We start from the raw sequence: 16,573 nt of genomic DNA, 5'->3' as shown, positions 1-16,573 counted from the left end.
TCTTTTCTTTGAATGGATTTTTGTGCGATGCATAAGAAAAAGTATATGTCTAAGAGAGTTTGTTTTTACAAAGATGGGGACAGTGAAAATAATTTTGCAAATTTTGATGATTTTGTGCAAGTACACGAGACCAAGTTTTGGACAGGTTAAATGTGCCCTTAATGGGAAAAACAACTATTAATTTAAAGCTTGGATGAGACCACACAAGGAGAAGAGAGAAGCAATCACTAACCGGAGGAGAAAATCACTTTCAACTTTATTCAAAATTAAAGGAGGTTCACTTTTTGGTGTATGATTGAAAGTGACTCCAAAGATGGAGTAGTCACTTTGAAATCTTTGTTGGTTATGCTTCAAGTCATTGCCCTATACCTCTCATTAGCACATGTGCAACTAGTTGCAAAATTGGTTTCTAGAAGACTAGCCATGTGGCATGCTTGCTTGGGTTTCCAATTCTCCCTAAAGTAGTTATGAAATGAAGCCTTGGGGTGAACAGAAGAGGAGTCCTCACTTGAGAGAGAGAGAGAGAGAGAGAGAGAGAGAGAGAGAGAGAGAGAGTGAGTGAGTTGATAGCTTGAACGCATGTATGGTGTGACTACAAAGTCTTGAGATCAATTCCTACATCGAGTTGATAGTTGAATGACTTGTGGTGTGATTAGAAAGTCTCGAGTTCAATTCCTGCACTGATATGGTCACTTAGTAATAGGAACAATAAGAAGCAAGATTTGAACTCGAGTGTACGAATTGATGAAAGGAGTGGTGTTAGGGTAGGCACTTGACTTACGCATGGGGACACACACACACACACACACACACACACACACACACACACACACACAATAGTTATAATGTAGTAGGAACAATCCCAAAATGTCTTTAGGGCATATCCTGCAAATCCAAGACTTGAACCCTAGTGGGCTCAAAGTTCAAACCCTAGGGGACTCAAGAAAGGGCCGAGAAGAGGACTAGTTTTCAAATCAGAAGGCGTGTGAAAGAGATTTACCGTTGTGAGATATGTCAAATTACACGATCGCCAATAAATTTCTGCCACTATGAAATCCCCAATCGTCGTCGGGAATTCCAGAAATTTTTAATCGCATATAATCCTCCTCCTACAGTCCTATTGCCTTGCTTTTGGGGAGTATCCGAGCGTCAGCCTGTTTTCCCCAATTAAAAATTCAATAAAGGGTTCTTTTCCAATAAAAAAATTGAATAAAAAATTGGTAAGTGCAGAGGGAGAGGCGGACAGAGAGAGAGCACGCAGACGCAGGCAAGCCATCCTGTCCTGCAGTGATAGTCATAGTGTCACAGTGTTGAGTGTTTGTTTACCCATTTCCCAACACAACGCCCCCCCCTCTCTCTCAGTCAGTCTCACCCACATCCAAGTCAAGCAAGCTGCAAACTCGCAAGCACATTATGTGCTGAGAACACACACACACACACACACACACACACACACACACACTCACACTCGAACACGCTCACCTGCCCATCCAGCTATCGTACTTTCTCCCCTGCTCAGTTTTTCCTCCTCCTTCAGCTCTTCTGTCCGTCTCTCTCTCTCTCACTGATGCTTCCCTGCACAAATCCAGCTCCTCTTACACCTTTCTCCTTCAGCTCTCCTTCCTTTCTAGATCCTTTAAGTTCAACATGACACCTCTTACACTGTGTTGGACTCCTTGATGGCCATGGCCCGGAAGTCCATGGTTCAACATCCAAACCCCGGTAAGTATTAGTTGCATCCTATCATCTTATGGGGGCCAATTGGCTTGCAAGGGTCAATCTTATGTCTGAATTCTCTCATTGTGTAGGCAATGAAGGAGGTTCCTTGCTGCAATGTGGTAAGATTACTTCATCGGAGTCTTCTGCTTCTGGTAAACCCATTTGCATTTCCACCAACCCTGCAACCGTACCTTTGCCAATCTCTCCGGGACTCACTCTTGTGTACTGTTTCAGAGAAAGCAGAGGACACTGGTGGAAGGGGCAATGGACTTGCTCATCACACAAGGACGTCCAGTGCACACCCTGGAGCTTTGACCCAGTTCATTCCTGTCGCACAGCAGGCGGTGGATGATTCCGTGCTGGACTATGACAGTGGATATGACTATGCCAGCACATCAAGCTTTGAGTTTCATAAAGGAGACAGGGGAGCCTTCAAACCAGTGGTTGCACCATACCTCAACAAGGCTGCACCCTCCAAATGGGACGAGGCTGAAAAATGGCTAGTCAGTCAATCTCCCAGTGAAGCCCCTGCAAAGCCCAGAACAAAAAGTGGGCCGCTTTACGGCCCAGGCATTGCAAATACTGCCAAACGCGCCGTGGTGCCCATTCAGCCAGAATGGCAATCTCATTTTCACTCCATCAGAAATGAAAATCAGCACACCAGCAAGGCAGGTGGTCCAAATGGAGCAGAAACTCTGAGCGGTAGCCATCACAATAATATCAAAGCGATGTCAGCTTGCCATCCTGATCAGGGATTTGATTATCCAGGAGAATGGACAAAGAAGATGGATTCTGCAAGGGCCCCTGGGAGTGGACCTGGGGGAGCCAATTTTGCATTCATCCCTGTCCCATCCCCCCACTTGAAAGGGCGACCCAATGATTGTTACCCTGTTGAAGATGAGCCGGATGACATGAAAGAAGTGGGTGTATCTCACGAGGATGATCATGATGATTTGTTCTTGAAGCCAATGCTGAGAACAAGGAAGCCCACATCAGATTCTATTGTTTCTGGTAACTTGCAATATATCTTTGGTTGTCTCTATGTGTCTGCAACATGGTGTGGTCATTCTATTGAATCTGTTTACAGAATAGGCATTGTTTAACCTGGTTCTTTAACACTAGTCCAAGCTCTAGTGGTGGACAGGATTTCTTCCAAAGTACACAGTTGCAATGCATGCATAGAGTTCCATCAATCATGGTGAACATCCAGCGTGGTAAAGTCCAATCATATTGGATTGAAATCTGTCAACTGCTCCCCTTAAGAATTGTGAAGTCCATCCATGCGGTCTTTAGTTTCTTCACTGTAAAGTTGCAGTTAGTTCAAGAGTTCACAAAAAGGCACAATAAGCTACTCCTTGGGCCTCTGTGGTGCAGTAGGCATTGTGCTTGTTCAACACAAGCAAGTAGTTATTCTTATTTGCCTTTCTGCATGGTCAAATGACCTTAGCAGGGACCAGTCATGCATGTTGTTCTGTAGTTGGTGTCTCCTGTGTTGCAGCCAAATGCATTACATAGTTACTATTCCGTTTTCTTTTTCTTGCCAAGCAGCATTATAAAGTTGGGCATAATAGCAATTTTCATGATATATTTTTCAGCATCACCATATGTCATGCCTGCACCTGCTGTGCGTTCAGTGTCCATGAGAGACATGGGGACTGAAATGACACCAATAGCAAGTCAGGAGCCTTCCAGAACAGGGACTCCAATTCGGGCAACCACACCAACCGTACGCAGTCCGGTCTCATCATGCTCGTCCACACCAGGAGGAGCATCACCTGCAGCATCACCTACTCGAGAATCCGAGGATGCCTCTGAGCCTGAAACCGATTACAGAACATTGGAACCTGGGGATCAAGAAATGCATGTCAAGGCTGGGAGGGAAAGGCATATCTTGAACACACAACTTGGGAAGGTCAATATTACTTCTTGGGCAAGCAAAGAAGAAGAGGATGCAGATGCTTCCAAATCCTTGAAGAATATCGATCTGGAGGAAGTAAAGAAGAACGTGCTGGAAACAAGGGCAGCAGCCTGGGAGGAAGCTGAAAAGGCAAAATATTTGGCTAGGTAAAGGCGCTTCGACAGTCCAGCATGCATGCATCTTTCAATGGGAAGACAAGATTATCACTTGCTTTGTGACCCTAGGTCCTGGTTTTATCTGGTGTTTTACCTGCTTAGTAACGTGGTCTCTGTTGCTCTCTTTCCCACATTCGGTACATTGGTGGTTTTATCTATATTGCTTAGTCGATATTACTGTGTAACAGGTTCAAGCGTGAAGAGGCTAAGATTCAAGCTTGGGAAAACCATGAGAAAGCAAAAGCTGAGGCCGAATTGAGGAGAATAGAGGTACAAATTACCCGCGGTTTTTTTGTGATCTTGGTAGCATATAGGTAAAATGTGATAGCTATGCAGGAATACAATTGTTGACATGTAGCATGATTCCCTTCTGTGGATCATAAAAGATGTGTCATAGTTTGTTTTTGAGCACAATATTTGATGCAGTGAGGTGAAGTGGTTTTTCTATCAACCTCGAGGGATACCACTGCCTGGTCCACTTAGGTAACTGCACAAGAATACTCTTTGCTGCAACGGGTGGTTTCTTTTTCATATTATTCTAAGGCAAGGTTCCCACCATTTAAAGGTTTTGAAAAGGCCTGAAGCTGATTTGCATGTAGTTGAATCCATGGAGGTGGACTAACATTTTTTATTAAGCTTTGAGCGATTTCCAATCCTTTGTTGCCTTCAATATGGGTATAGGCTGTATTTGGTGAATGGAATGTGCAATGAATGCCAAAAGGGGTGAATGTGCATGCCCAGACCATATCTCTTGGTCAATTACATTAGCAATATAATCTGACACCTTACTTTGGAAAGAAGTGCCCCTTTCTAGGGTCTTGTCTGCCAGAGTCCTATCTATTATTTTACTCTAGTGAATGTTCTCGAATATTACACTATATCTAATTGTATATGTGGCCTTCCTGACCAATGTAAATGGCATAGAAGCCTTTCTCAATCCTACATAAATCTAATTGTAAAAGGACATCCCAAGATTTGCCTCTCAGTAAGACCTCCCAATGTGTAGAAGACCCAGTTGCCAAAATATGGCAATCATGATGGCCTTCTAGCCAACAAGCGATACTGTATTTGTGAAGTATACAGTCCAAAGTGCATCTTACGGAAATCTTATATGTGTAGATGAATTCACACGTCAGCATATGTAGACCTTCTCACATGCGTAAGTTCTCCAAAGACATTCCATGGCTTTTGACAGGAAAGAATCCAATTCTTTTAAATGTCCAAAACAAGGGGTGGTAAGAAAAATTCTTTGAGTGCATTGGACTATCCAAAGTCTTACATGCAAAGGCCATGTAAGATACTTCTAATGCACACTAAGTTCAGCTATGAACAGCTTATCCAGACTACAAACCTCCTGTGAGGTACCTATCGGTTGTACATTATCCACTTAACCCGATGGGCAGCAATAAGAGACTGAAACATCACACCCATAGTTCTACTCCTTGACTCAGACAATGGATTGCTTCTGTGTTGAAGCATGAAAGCTCTTAATTTCTTTTAAAAAGAGCATCCTTTAGGCTTTATGTGCAAAGGGCCTTTCGCCCAGCCTGAACCTGTTATTTTCTACTTTCTTTTTGCAAGAAACGTTACTGCATGAAGACCAAACTCTCTTCCTTTGGTGCCAGTAAGGTCCTTTGTTGGTTTAGTTGTGTTGTTTCAGATCTTGTATAGCCAATTCAACTTGCTTTTGCTGATCACTCCTAAAAAATAGTGTCCACAATAATGTACGGGAGCTTACATGACAGTTATTTCATGCCATGTCTATAATTTTACAGAGAGTTAATGCTATAGATAGGTGTTACTGACTGCAAGAAAGTTAGAAACTGCTTGTGTTTGAAGACTCAAGAGGAACCCTGGATGTCCATAGCAAAGTAAAGATACCTTGAAAGTGATGCATGATTTGATAATGTCAGCCACGATCCACCCATACTTTGGATGTGAAAGCATAAAATTGACTTGTATGTATTCAATGAATCCCAATGCTTTCCAAAGCATTCTGATGGAAAGTACAGCTCTTTTTATCTGACTTTAAAAGGAACTATAGTTCACACATTCATTTGGACCTGTAGATGATTTCTTACAGGTTCTTCCTTCTGTAGCGTATGAGTTCAATGGTATTTTGGAATTGTGGTCATAACATGCAGGGGCTTTTTATAAAATCCCCACATAGGAAGGCATTTGCAATCAATGGATGCAACCAATTTCGTGCCACATCTGAGGCCTAAGCCCTCTCATCCAACTGTTTTGAAGCTTATACTGATACAAGTTTATAGTTTTGTTATATATCATGAATTGGACAACCATCTTGTCTTCCGTGCCTCATTACAGTTCAAAAGCAGAACAAGCTTGTAGCCAACTAACATGACAGTGCCTGAATAACCGATGGCCAGCATAAAATATGTGATTACCAGCAAAATATCCTTGCAGCTCAAGTGTACACTGATATGCTACTGCAAACACGTATGGTAGCATCTTGTGTACAATATATAGAGTCCAAAAACAGTCTTCATTTATTCATGTCACAAAGGCCTAGTACATCATATGAAACACATTGGAGAAGCATGCACTCACACAAGCGTGCACACACTGATATGCTACTGCAAACACTTATGGTAGCATCTTGTGTACAATATATAGTGTCCAAAAACAGTCTTCATTTATTCATGTTACAAAGGCTTAGTACATCATATGAAACACTCACACAAGCGTGCATGCGCAGGTGCACGCGCGTGTGCGCACACACACTTGCCAGCCAATAGGTATGCATAGTAGTGTGTTGAAAGATGTGTTCATTTCTAGTAAAATGAATTGCAAAGCTCTTAGAAGCCAACTCTCCTAGAATTGCTTGTTAGACATCAAAGGTCTTCAGGAAAGCTTGCCTTTCCAAGAGGAATCTCTAATTTCCTGTGTATGTTGATATTTGAGTGCAGCATGATAAACTGATTTATTCATTGCTCAGAACTGGAATAGGACTCTCCTATACCGATATTGGATTCCTTCGTCACTCATTACTTGGAACATAAAGTATTAATCTGGGATTAGCAGATATCAAGGATGAGCAAATAATATATCAGGTCATTTGATGATGGTATATCGCTAACTGACTTGGAAGATCATTCCCTAGGTATGGGAAACGAGATCATGTCAGTTGTTTGGACTTGACATGAGAAAGCTCATTTCTTGGGGATGGGACTGAGAAGGCCTATTACCAGACCGCGCATGAAAAACTCTGTTTTCATCAATGGGAGCAAGACATTTGGGTGATTGGACTTGACACGAGAAGCAATAATATGCCTATTTATTTGATTATGGATGGATCCCAAAATTGTCCGACAGATCAAATATCCAGTGGTTGTTCCTAAGTACATTGTATCTAGAGAGTGATCTTGCATATGAAGAGATTGACTAAGGTGATGGTTCCTGAGCCAGTCAGGATACTAAAGGAAAAAATCCTCAACTTGCATTGTGCACTGATGCATATGCATTCTTTTGAGACGTGCGTGGTGTGTGCTGAGCATCCGCTCAAGCATCCGTTTTGATTTTTGATAGTCTTTGCGACAGTTTTCTTCCAAAGACTCTAGAGGCATATGCAATCTTCTGCAGTTGTATTTGTCAGATTCTGGATTGATCTGAGCCAACTGAGGGAGGATCTTCTTCATTGACTTTAATGATTTTGCCATTGTTTGCATTGTTGAGATTTTTGGTAGAGGGTGGGCTTTAAATCTTCGAAAGGAGATCCAAGGGGCAGATAATTGTGTCTTGAGGAGTAAACCGTTCCCATGTTAGTGCCTTGTTCCTTGTTTCTATGACAGAAGTGTCTTGGGAGGGGCATGTACATGCATTTTGTAGTGGATGTGAGAGTTTGTAGCATGTGCATGGAGAGAGAGAGAGAGAGAGAGAGAGAGAGAGAGAGAGAGAGGGGAACATTGTGGCAAGGGGCATTGACTCATGCAACCAACAGAGTGGTTCCTATTGAGCCACACTCCTTCGTACTCATGCTGTTACAAAATATTTCAAAACATGAGGCCAGGTAGTCAGCACTGCACTGCCAATCAACTAGGGGCTCCACAGGGTGCTGTAATAGCTGATTCCTCTTACGTAACCAAAACTCATGTGCTTTTTGATTCTCTGGACACGCCACAAATGGTAGCATTGCATTGACTTGCCTCTGTTCATAGCTTATCTAGTTAGGAGGTCACAGAGTTTCAAGCTTGTTAGATAGTGGTAGTGAAAGGATATCATAATTGGAAAAAAGCACCTCTCATCATGCCTATTTAGATTTGAGACCTTGAGGTGGTGTGGAGCAGGGTTTGGATGTTTGCTTTCCAAAGAAAGTTCTGATGGATCAAAAGACACAGGTACGGTGATTCAAAGGTCCGGTAGAAGAAACTGATGGATGGAAGTGCAGCAATTCAATGGGTTTTGTACTATGTTTTTGGGATTATCCGTGTTTGGAGCTTCAAAGTCAATGTTTACCTATTATTTGAGAGAAGCATTGTGTCCAAATCTCCCTTGGCTTGGTAAAGCCCTATTTTGTTATTTCCTTCTGAACTCCGAAGGCAAGATTTTGAGTGCAGCCTAGAATGACTGATAGGTCCCCTGATTGTTTGCATAGGGATGAGTGATGAACTGTGCAGGCCATGCACTTCTGTTGCTGGTGTCTGGAGCTAGAGAGATTGCCAGACAATGGCTCAAGGCATTCAATGCATCAAGGCTAGAGCAGCATTTGCTAGAGATGTAATAGAGGCAAGATATCTGCACCTGCTGCAACAAGAGATGTTTGAATGGGCTTTAAGAGAGTTGATTATCTTTACGGGCAGTTAAACAAGTGATATCACAGCATTAAGGGAATATTTCTAACCATGGTTTGATGTATTGCTAGTTTGTTCTGCTAAGCAAATTTCTCATCTTTTTAACCTTGAATAGATGGTTATTCATGATATATCTCTGAAGATGTTTTGCTATATTCCCATCTTACAATATAAACCTCTGATTTATTCCCATCTTATAAACCTCTAGAGATGTTTATTCATCACACTCTTTCCTGCTTTAGCAGCATTCCCATCTTTTGTAACCTTGGTTTGATGTTCTGATGTCACTGCAGGTGAAGGTTGAACGAACAAGATCTCATGCACATGAGAAGCTAATGAACAAGGTTGCTGCTGCCCGGCGGAAGGCCGAGGAGCGCCGTGCTGCTGCAGAGGCAAAGAAATGTGAGCAGGCAGCCAAAACAGCAGAACGTGCAGATTACATAAGGCGTACGGGTCGAGTGCCATCATCATTTTTTAGCTGTGGGCTTTGTAGGTAACCCAGGAGAGCCATGAGCTTCTGGAGGAATGTAAAGTTGTCCTGTTGTACATTCAATTCATAGAAGGTTTGTGATCAATGAGATGGTTCTGATTATAGGATACTTACAAAATCTTATGCACAATCTGTAATTTTTGGGGCAATGTCATCATTTGGTCTCTCTTTGTCCCTTGTTTGAGCTGGGCTACTCAATCTGTGCACAAGCTACTTGCATTCAGTAGAGCATACATCTACATTTACCTGAAGTAACCTCTTGCAAGACAAGCTAAGAGGAGGACAAATACAAGCCTAGTGAGAGGTCGTGTTACAATGGGAAAGATCCTTGATGTGTTGCTTTGTAACTGCCATCAATGCTTGTAGCAATTTCAAGCATTTTGAAGAAAGTTTATAGGGATCATGGGGTGCATATTTTCCACTTAATGATGCTTGTGAGCATATTGCTATGAAAATGTGTCACAAATGAGATTCCCAATTCAATTCAAATCTCTATTCCAAACCAACGTGACTAAAACTGTCTTAAGAAATAGGAATGATAATAAAAGACAAATCTAGTAGCCAAGTTTAGAGAGGAAGTTATTGTAGCTTTTAAGGGATCTAGTAGGAAAGTTCCAATCTAGAGGATCCTTCATATTTAAGACAATTGAGAACTATTGGTCCCTTTTGAATGGCCTATTGGGATATCCCATGTTGCATCCTTTTTGATACTATGCAATTTACCTTTTGATCTGAGTTGCACATGATCAAGAGAAGACAAGCTTGTGCATACAAGAATAGTCCTCTCTTTTTCAACCAAGTGTAAAATATAGGCTCTAAAATCCAAGCACAAGTTATACATAGATAATAATTTCTTCTCCTTGTGTCTTCTTCACAACATATTACCCAGTGGTAGGTGGAAAGTAACAATAGGTTGATGCTTCAAAGAAGCTTTCGAACAAGATTAACCAAGTTTGCTTGCCTCAAGGTTTGATCAACCATAGGATTTGTTGTCCTTATTCTAAAGGTGCCAAAATTTTCTTGAGGGTACATTACATTGGAGCACAATTCAAAAGACTACATACTTGTTACTTTTTTACTTGATTCTACTTAGTTGATCGATGTTTAGTCCACGTATTCTTGGTGTTGGCTTCTTAATTTAGGGGCTTTCTTTCATATTGCCACATATTGTCATTACTTTTATACCTACCTTACTATTATAGGTTTTGTTAGAGAGGGTGATAGTTTTATATGTGATATTGTTGGCATAGGTGATGTGAGACTGTAGTTTGATATTGGTACTTTATTTGTGTCGTATGATGTATATCATGTCTCGGCTTTTACTAAAAGCCTTATCTTAGTTGGACAATTGGATGGTGATAGGTAATATGTTTCTTTTGGCGATTTTGTATGGAAGATTACTCATGGCAACCTTATTTTTCCTAGACGTGCCAAGGTTGGCAGCCTATATCCCTTGTATTTAGATCTATTGATCATACTTTGACTATGATTGATCTTTCGTATATCTCTTTGGCATCACTATCTTGGGTATATGTGCCTCAAAGGAATAAAAGCTTGAACTTTTTTGTAATATTTATTGCCTCTTGACTCCTTATGTTGTTTTGATTCATGTGATCATTGTTTATATGATAGGCAAAATCGTAATTTGCATAAAAGGTATGATTCTACATGTACAAGTGAGTCTTTGGCTCTTGTGCATTTAGATGTTTTGTGGTTCCATTGCCTATTAGTTATTAGGTAGTGCAAAGTATTTTGTTTTGTCCATTGATGATTATTCACATAAGGTCTAGGCCTATCCCATCAAGCAAAAGTCAAAAGTTCTACGTATGTTTCATTGTTGTCTTACTATGGTTGTGAACTGAGCATATGTTAAAATGCCTACAATCTGATAATGGGATTGAATATGTCTCTAAGGCATTTGAGAAGTTTTGTGATGAGAGGGATATTAAACATCAATTGATTGCCCCTTACATCCTACCCTAGAATGGTGTTGTAGGGTGCATGAATATGACTATTCAAGAAAGAGTTGGCAGTATGCCTAGTCAGGCAAGCTACCACAACATTTTTGGACAAAGGTAGTACTAATACTGGTCATTTGATTAATAGATCCCTATCTAGTGCTCTTGGTGGTAGAGTTACAAAGAATGTACAATTTGGTAAATCTCCACATGCATACTTGTGAGTCTTGGGATGTGAGGCTTTCTACCATATTCCCAAAGAAAAACACAACAAGTTGGATCCAAAGTCCGTTAAATGCATCTTTCTTAGATATGATGATGCACGTGGGGATGTGTAGCCTTGGAAGGTTATCTACAGCCATGATGTTATATTTCATGAGGATAAGAGACCAAAGCACGTGGTTGAGGTACGTATGGTGATCATAGTAGAGCTAGCCCTAGATAGACAACATGTAGCTATTGATGATGTAGTGGCCTTGGATCTGCATGTTGTGCAAGATCATGCTGTTAGACAAAGAGGATATGTAGTACATGCCCCACAACCAATTTTGAGAGAGTGCTCTACTAGAGTCTCATATCCTCCTAATTGTTTTGAGCCCTCTATGCATTATGTCTTCATTGACAGATTCTAAGGAGTCCCTTACTTATGAGGAGGCTATGTACAAGAATGATACCTACTCTTGGCAGAGGGCGATGCATATAAAGAAATCATATATGGAACGTGGTTTTCTCACCAGACGGTAAAGATGCATTGCCATGCAAGTGGGTGTATAAGTTGAAGAGCACCCTTGGTCACCTTAGACCATGATACAAGACTTGTTTGGTTGCAATGGGTTTTAAATAGGAAAAGGGAGATGAATTTGAAGAGAGATTCTCCCATGTGCAAGGTGTTAATCTCTCTCTGTTTGTTTTTTTTTGGCTGATATCTTTTCAATACAACATAATGCTAGTTCTAACCCTTGTTGTTTTATTGCAGAGATCATTTTGGGTGACATTGCATAAGTGCTTATCTCTCTCTCCCTCTCTCTTTCTCTCTCTATGTTTCCTCTTTTCTACTGTTTTTTTAGTATACCTTCATGTAAATACTAACTCTTGCAAAATTGTCTTTTGCAGAGATCAATTTGGGCAATATTGGATAGGTGTTCATTCCTTTTTCTCTCCCGCGTACTCACATACTCTCTCTTTCTTCCTCTCTGCATTATCCCTTTTCTACTATCTTTACAATAGGGTTTGATGCTAGTTCTAACTTAAGGATCAATTGTTGTTGCAGTACTTAACACAAGGTAGAGTAGAGATTATGTAGCTCAATTTACAGGTAAATCTGGCATATTTTGTGGTGCCAAACTTTATTCATTTAATTAGTGACTTTTATGTTTGATGGGATTGATGTTTTCTTATGTCCATCATTTGCAATGGGTTTTGATTAGCAATGATTCAATCTTATCTTCAGCAGATCAGCTTATAGGTAAATTGGCCCTGTTTTGTATTGCTTCTATTCATGTAGTTATCTATATATTTTTTGTTAAAAGGGATTCATGCAAGTATTTTTATTAAAAGGGATTCATGCAAGTGTTTTTTTGTATATGTAGGTATTGTACAAGGTTTAGGTGAAGCATATAATTCTCGATCAACTATTTTGATGTGGTGAGTGATTCCTTTGTGTTGGATGATATGGATCTACTGGAAGTCCATGGTTCAAAAATCCTCTTCTTTATTGGTCCTATGTGTCCATTTAGATCTCCATGCCAATTGGCAATGATCCATGAAACTCTTGTATCATATCATCCATATAACACACAATGTGTTGAGTCTTAGAATATCTCAGGTGTCAATTTAATGTGCCTATTAAGATTTGCATGCCATGTGGCTATTATCCTTGTAACAACTACTCTATAATACCCACATTTCATACAATGTATTGAGTCAAATCAGACTCCTCTTCATTATAATAAAATTTATTTTAGCGAAATTCTCCGAGTATTCTTGTGCTATTCTTTTCATTATATTTCATGTAAATGGTATGATTAAAGTGATGTCTTGAAATTAAATCTATATTGTGTTGATGTATATATCCATATGCGTTTCAATATCGATGTTTATGTTTGTTTACAAAAGTGTAAACATCTCTTAATGCCATGTTGATTTGTATGGCATATTGGTGATTATTGGATAGCCTTAAAATGCTTATTATTTAGGGATTAATACATGCTTCTTTACATCTAATGCGTAGGTTATAATGCTTGAGAGAAGAACAAGAATTCTCTCAATAGAAGTACGTAACAAAAAAGATGAAGAAGGGAATTGGATCACTGATACATATCATTGCTCGTCTTGGGTACATATGCGTCCAAGTATGAAGGGAGCTTTCAGGGTGAAAGCATCTATAATTGTAGATGTATCAAAGCACTGGAAGGGTAAAATTTTAGCTCTTAGACAAAGGAATGTTGATTCTCACCTTGTAACAGAGGCGTTTGTACAACATATATTCATGCAAAAACAAATACATACTGCGTCCACTGTGCCCTTTCAACGAAACATTGCAAACAGTAAGTATTTGCAACTCATTGAGAATGAGAAATTTCATGATATCTATGTAACAACTTGTCTCGTATTTACAGAAGTATACCCTTCGGATTGTTGTGAGTGGAAAAATGTTGAGAGTTTCACTGGTTCTTTTAAGTGTAACCATCTCGAAATTGGTAGATTGCTCTTTGAGGGGCATACAACTAAGCAACTTGCAGAGGACCTTGTTTTTTTCTATGACTCCAAGTACATATTGCCCAAGAGGAGTCGAGAATATAGAACCCTTGAGTCTATGCACATATTGAATCTCAATAGCATAGAATGGCCATTGTGTAGTAGCGACATTTTGCACATGTGTAGCACAAAAATTTCAGCAGATATATTGAATTCTATGAAGCCAAGCATCGGCTCAAAGAATGTACATCTAGGCTGGTTCATACCGATTGCAATTTTTGCACACATGTTCAAGGAATGTAAGGGTTTGAGATGTACCAAAAGCACGTATGTCATAAAAAATACATCAGAGGATTGTGTAACAAGGATTCTAGGAAAAACTTGGACATAAAAAATAACTCACAGTCCTGACACAGTGGAGTGTCGAGTCACAACAAGGGACATGGCTTTCAGGTAAAAATTTTCTCTCTTAGTTGACTATTATCTTACTTTGGGATGACTCGGCTAACTTTCCTTTCCAATTACAGGTACTTTGTCGCACACAAACTTTATGCCTAGTGTTCAAATATCGTAAATGGAGGATGCTCAAGGGTAAATGGTTGTGTCTTGATCAAGACATGTGTGAAAGTGTAGTGTGGATGTTACTGTCATTTGTGAGGGCCGCGAGTCCCAAGTGTTGCAAATGGAGGATGATTGGCCCTTGAGTATAATGCGCCAGGAAATTACAATGTTAATGCAGAATCCACTTGTTAGATTCTATTTTAAACTAGATGGTAGGAAAATTTGAAGCCGAGCTAAGGATACTATTACTAGCGGAAAGTGTGTGGCTCCATATATTTTAGAAATTGTAGAGTCTCCCTAAAAATCCCAACACCACAAGTTGTAATATCCAACACCTATAAATTTTTGGATTTTTTTGGCCAATAGAATATTGTCGCTTACAAACTTGCAATATTAAAAAATCATGGTATTTATGCAAAATCATACACTTGTTATACACTTTTCACATCAACACATTTACATATGCGTGCAAACTTTACAAAGATGTAAGTAAAGCCATAACTAAATATCGTATGCGAACAATCCTTAATGGTTTAAAACTTAAGGTTTTTAAGGTAGAACTAGTTTAGTTCTTGTTTCATTGTTTCATTTCATACTTTCTCTCTTCATCTCTTTATATACACGGATGCTCGTGCACACTTTGATGAGTGGATCCACAAGACTATCTTTGCCAACCAGGGTGACAAAATATTCCAGGTTTTCTCTAAGAACTTTAACCTTGAAAGCATGCTCTCATTGTTGGATCCCCCCTTTAGATTTTGGAAGACTTTGTAAGCACCATTGCTACATGCACATACTCCATTGAGGGATTCGACATGACTTGGGTGCCTCTGGAACAACTCATAGTATTTTAGGTAGGGAAGAATCACCAAAAAGTGGTGAATAGGTGTCTGGCCCATGTGGATCCTTCACATAGAGTATGCACTGTTCCAATGGAAAGTGCACTAGGTACATCACCTTTGGATCTCGTGGAGTGTGATTGCACATTGGCAATTTACCTCCTTGCATTGGATACACCCCTAGAGGAGGAGAGCAATGAAGATACAACTCCACAGGTTGTCTCTATCACATACGTGGGAGCTATCACATATACGGGAGGCAAGGAAGAATCACCAAAAAGTGGTGAATAGGTGTCTGGCCCATGTGGATCCTTCGCATAGAGTATGCATTGTTCCCATGGGAAGTGTACCATGTACATCACCTTTGGATCTCGTGGAGTGTGATTGCGCATTGGCAATTTACCTCCTTCCATTGGATACACCCCTAGATGAGGAGAGCGATGAAGATACAACTCCACAGGTTGTTTCTATCACATACACGGGAGAAGAGCCGATTGAAGAGCTCATAAATATTGAAGAGGAACATCGAGTGGTGGCAGAGCAAGGGTTGGCTCTCATGGTGCCATCTTCTTCAGAACAGCCACAAGTCGATAAACCCAATCTTGCCACCTTGACACCCATTGAAGTAGATGGTGTACAATAGTTGCTTCTATCAGATGTATTGCAATACTTGGAAATGAAGAAAGAAGAGTTGTTTTCTATCCTAGTCAGGGATTCAATGGAAGATCTGATCGATTATGATTACATGGATGTGCATCCAACAATGGTAGAGATTGGAAGATATGATGGCACAAGCTTAGATACTGTGAGTGCGATCATAGCAGCACAGGAGCACCTTATCTCGGTTGAAGAAGATTACCTTATGCCAGATGCTGAATTTGAAGCACTACAGCATGATTTGTTCAGACCAAGGCCCGAGCTTCCTACCAAGGAGTTTGTAGATCCCTTTGCCCAAAGAGATGCCTCTCTGACACATGAGGAAATGAAGATATAAGATGATCTGGAGAAGGTGAGATTTCTAACTACCATATATTTTTATGCAATGAAAATTGACGGTAGGATGCGTCTGGTCCCGCGAAGTCCACCAGTGAAATCTTGGCAAAAAATGATGCCTGTAGCTGCCCTGTCCGAAGTTTGGCGTCTGGGGCCACTTTGGACAGGGCAGCAGGAATCATTTTTGGTCAAGATTTCACCGGTGGACTCCCGGGGACCAGACACACCCTACCATCAAGTTTCATCGCTTTTTGATAACTCTAGGTTAGTCGCTAAATATATTGTTTGATTTGACTTTGTCATTCAGGACATACTATATATAGATGAGTTTGCATCAAGGCAAGGAGGAGCTCGACATGCGGATCGACGAAAGGATTCAGCTCTGAAGGAGTATATTGGTAACCTTGTTGCAGATTTGGTGGTCTTTCATAA

The 16,573-nt window shown here is 40.4% G+C and overlaps 1 protein-coding gene across 2 annotated transcripts; it reads left to right on the top strand.

Annotated features, from left to right (window-relative positions):
- The first annotated feature begins 1,224 nt into the window (after positions 1-1,224).
- Positions 1,225-9,259, top strand: LOC148021193 (uncharacterized). Of its 2 annotated transcripts, XR_015694691.1 has the most exons (7): positions 1,225-1,722; positions 1,809-1,871; positions 1,954-2,730; positions 3,315-3,783; positions 3,981-4,062; positions 4,219-4,275; positions 8,897-8,972. XR_015694691.1 is itself a non-coding variant. In XM_087699025.1 (6 exons), the coding sequence occupies exons 1-6, from the start codon at positions 1,680-1,682 to the stop codon at positions 9,098-9,100; spliced, it is 1,638 nt and encodes a 545-aa protein (XP_087555151.1). In that variant the 5' UTR covers positions 1,226-1,679; the 3' UTR covers positions 9,101-9,259. The 2 variants fall into 2 exon arrangements, 1 of the variants encoding a protein (XP_087555151.1); XM_087699025.1 differs by lacking the exon at positions 4,219-4,275 and having other exon boundaries at positions 1,226-1,722; positions 8,897-9,259.
- The last annotated feature ends 7,314 nt before the right edge of the window (positions 9,260-16,573 follow it).

The sequence above is a fragment of the Lygodium microphyllum genome, chromosome 18 (genome assembly GCF_053477565.2).
Source record: "Lygodium microphyllum isolate KBCC chromosome 18, Lygodium_microphyllum_v1.1.10, whole genome shotgun sequence".
Taxonomy (NCBI): Eukaryota; Viridiplantae; Streptophyta; class Polypodiopsida; order Schizaeales; family Lygodiaceae; genus Lygodium; species Lygodium microphyllum.
Note: the sequence above shows the minus strand (reverse complement) of the source record. Positions and strands in the feature narration are given on the sequence as shown.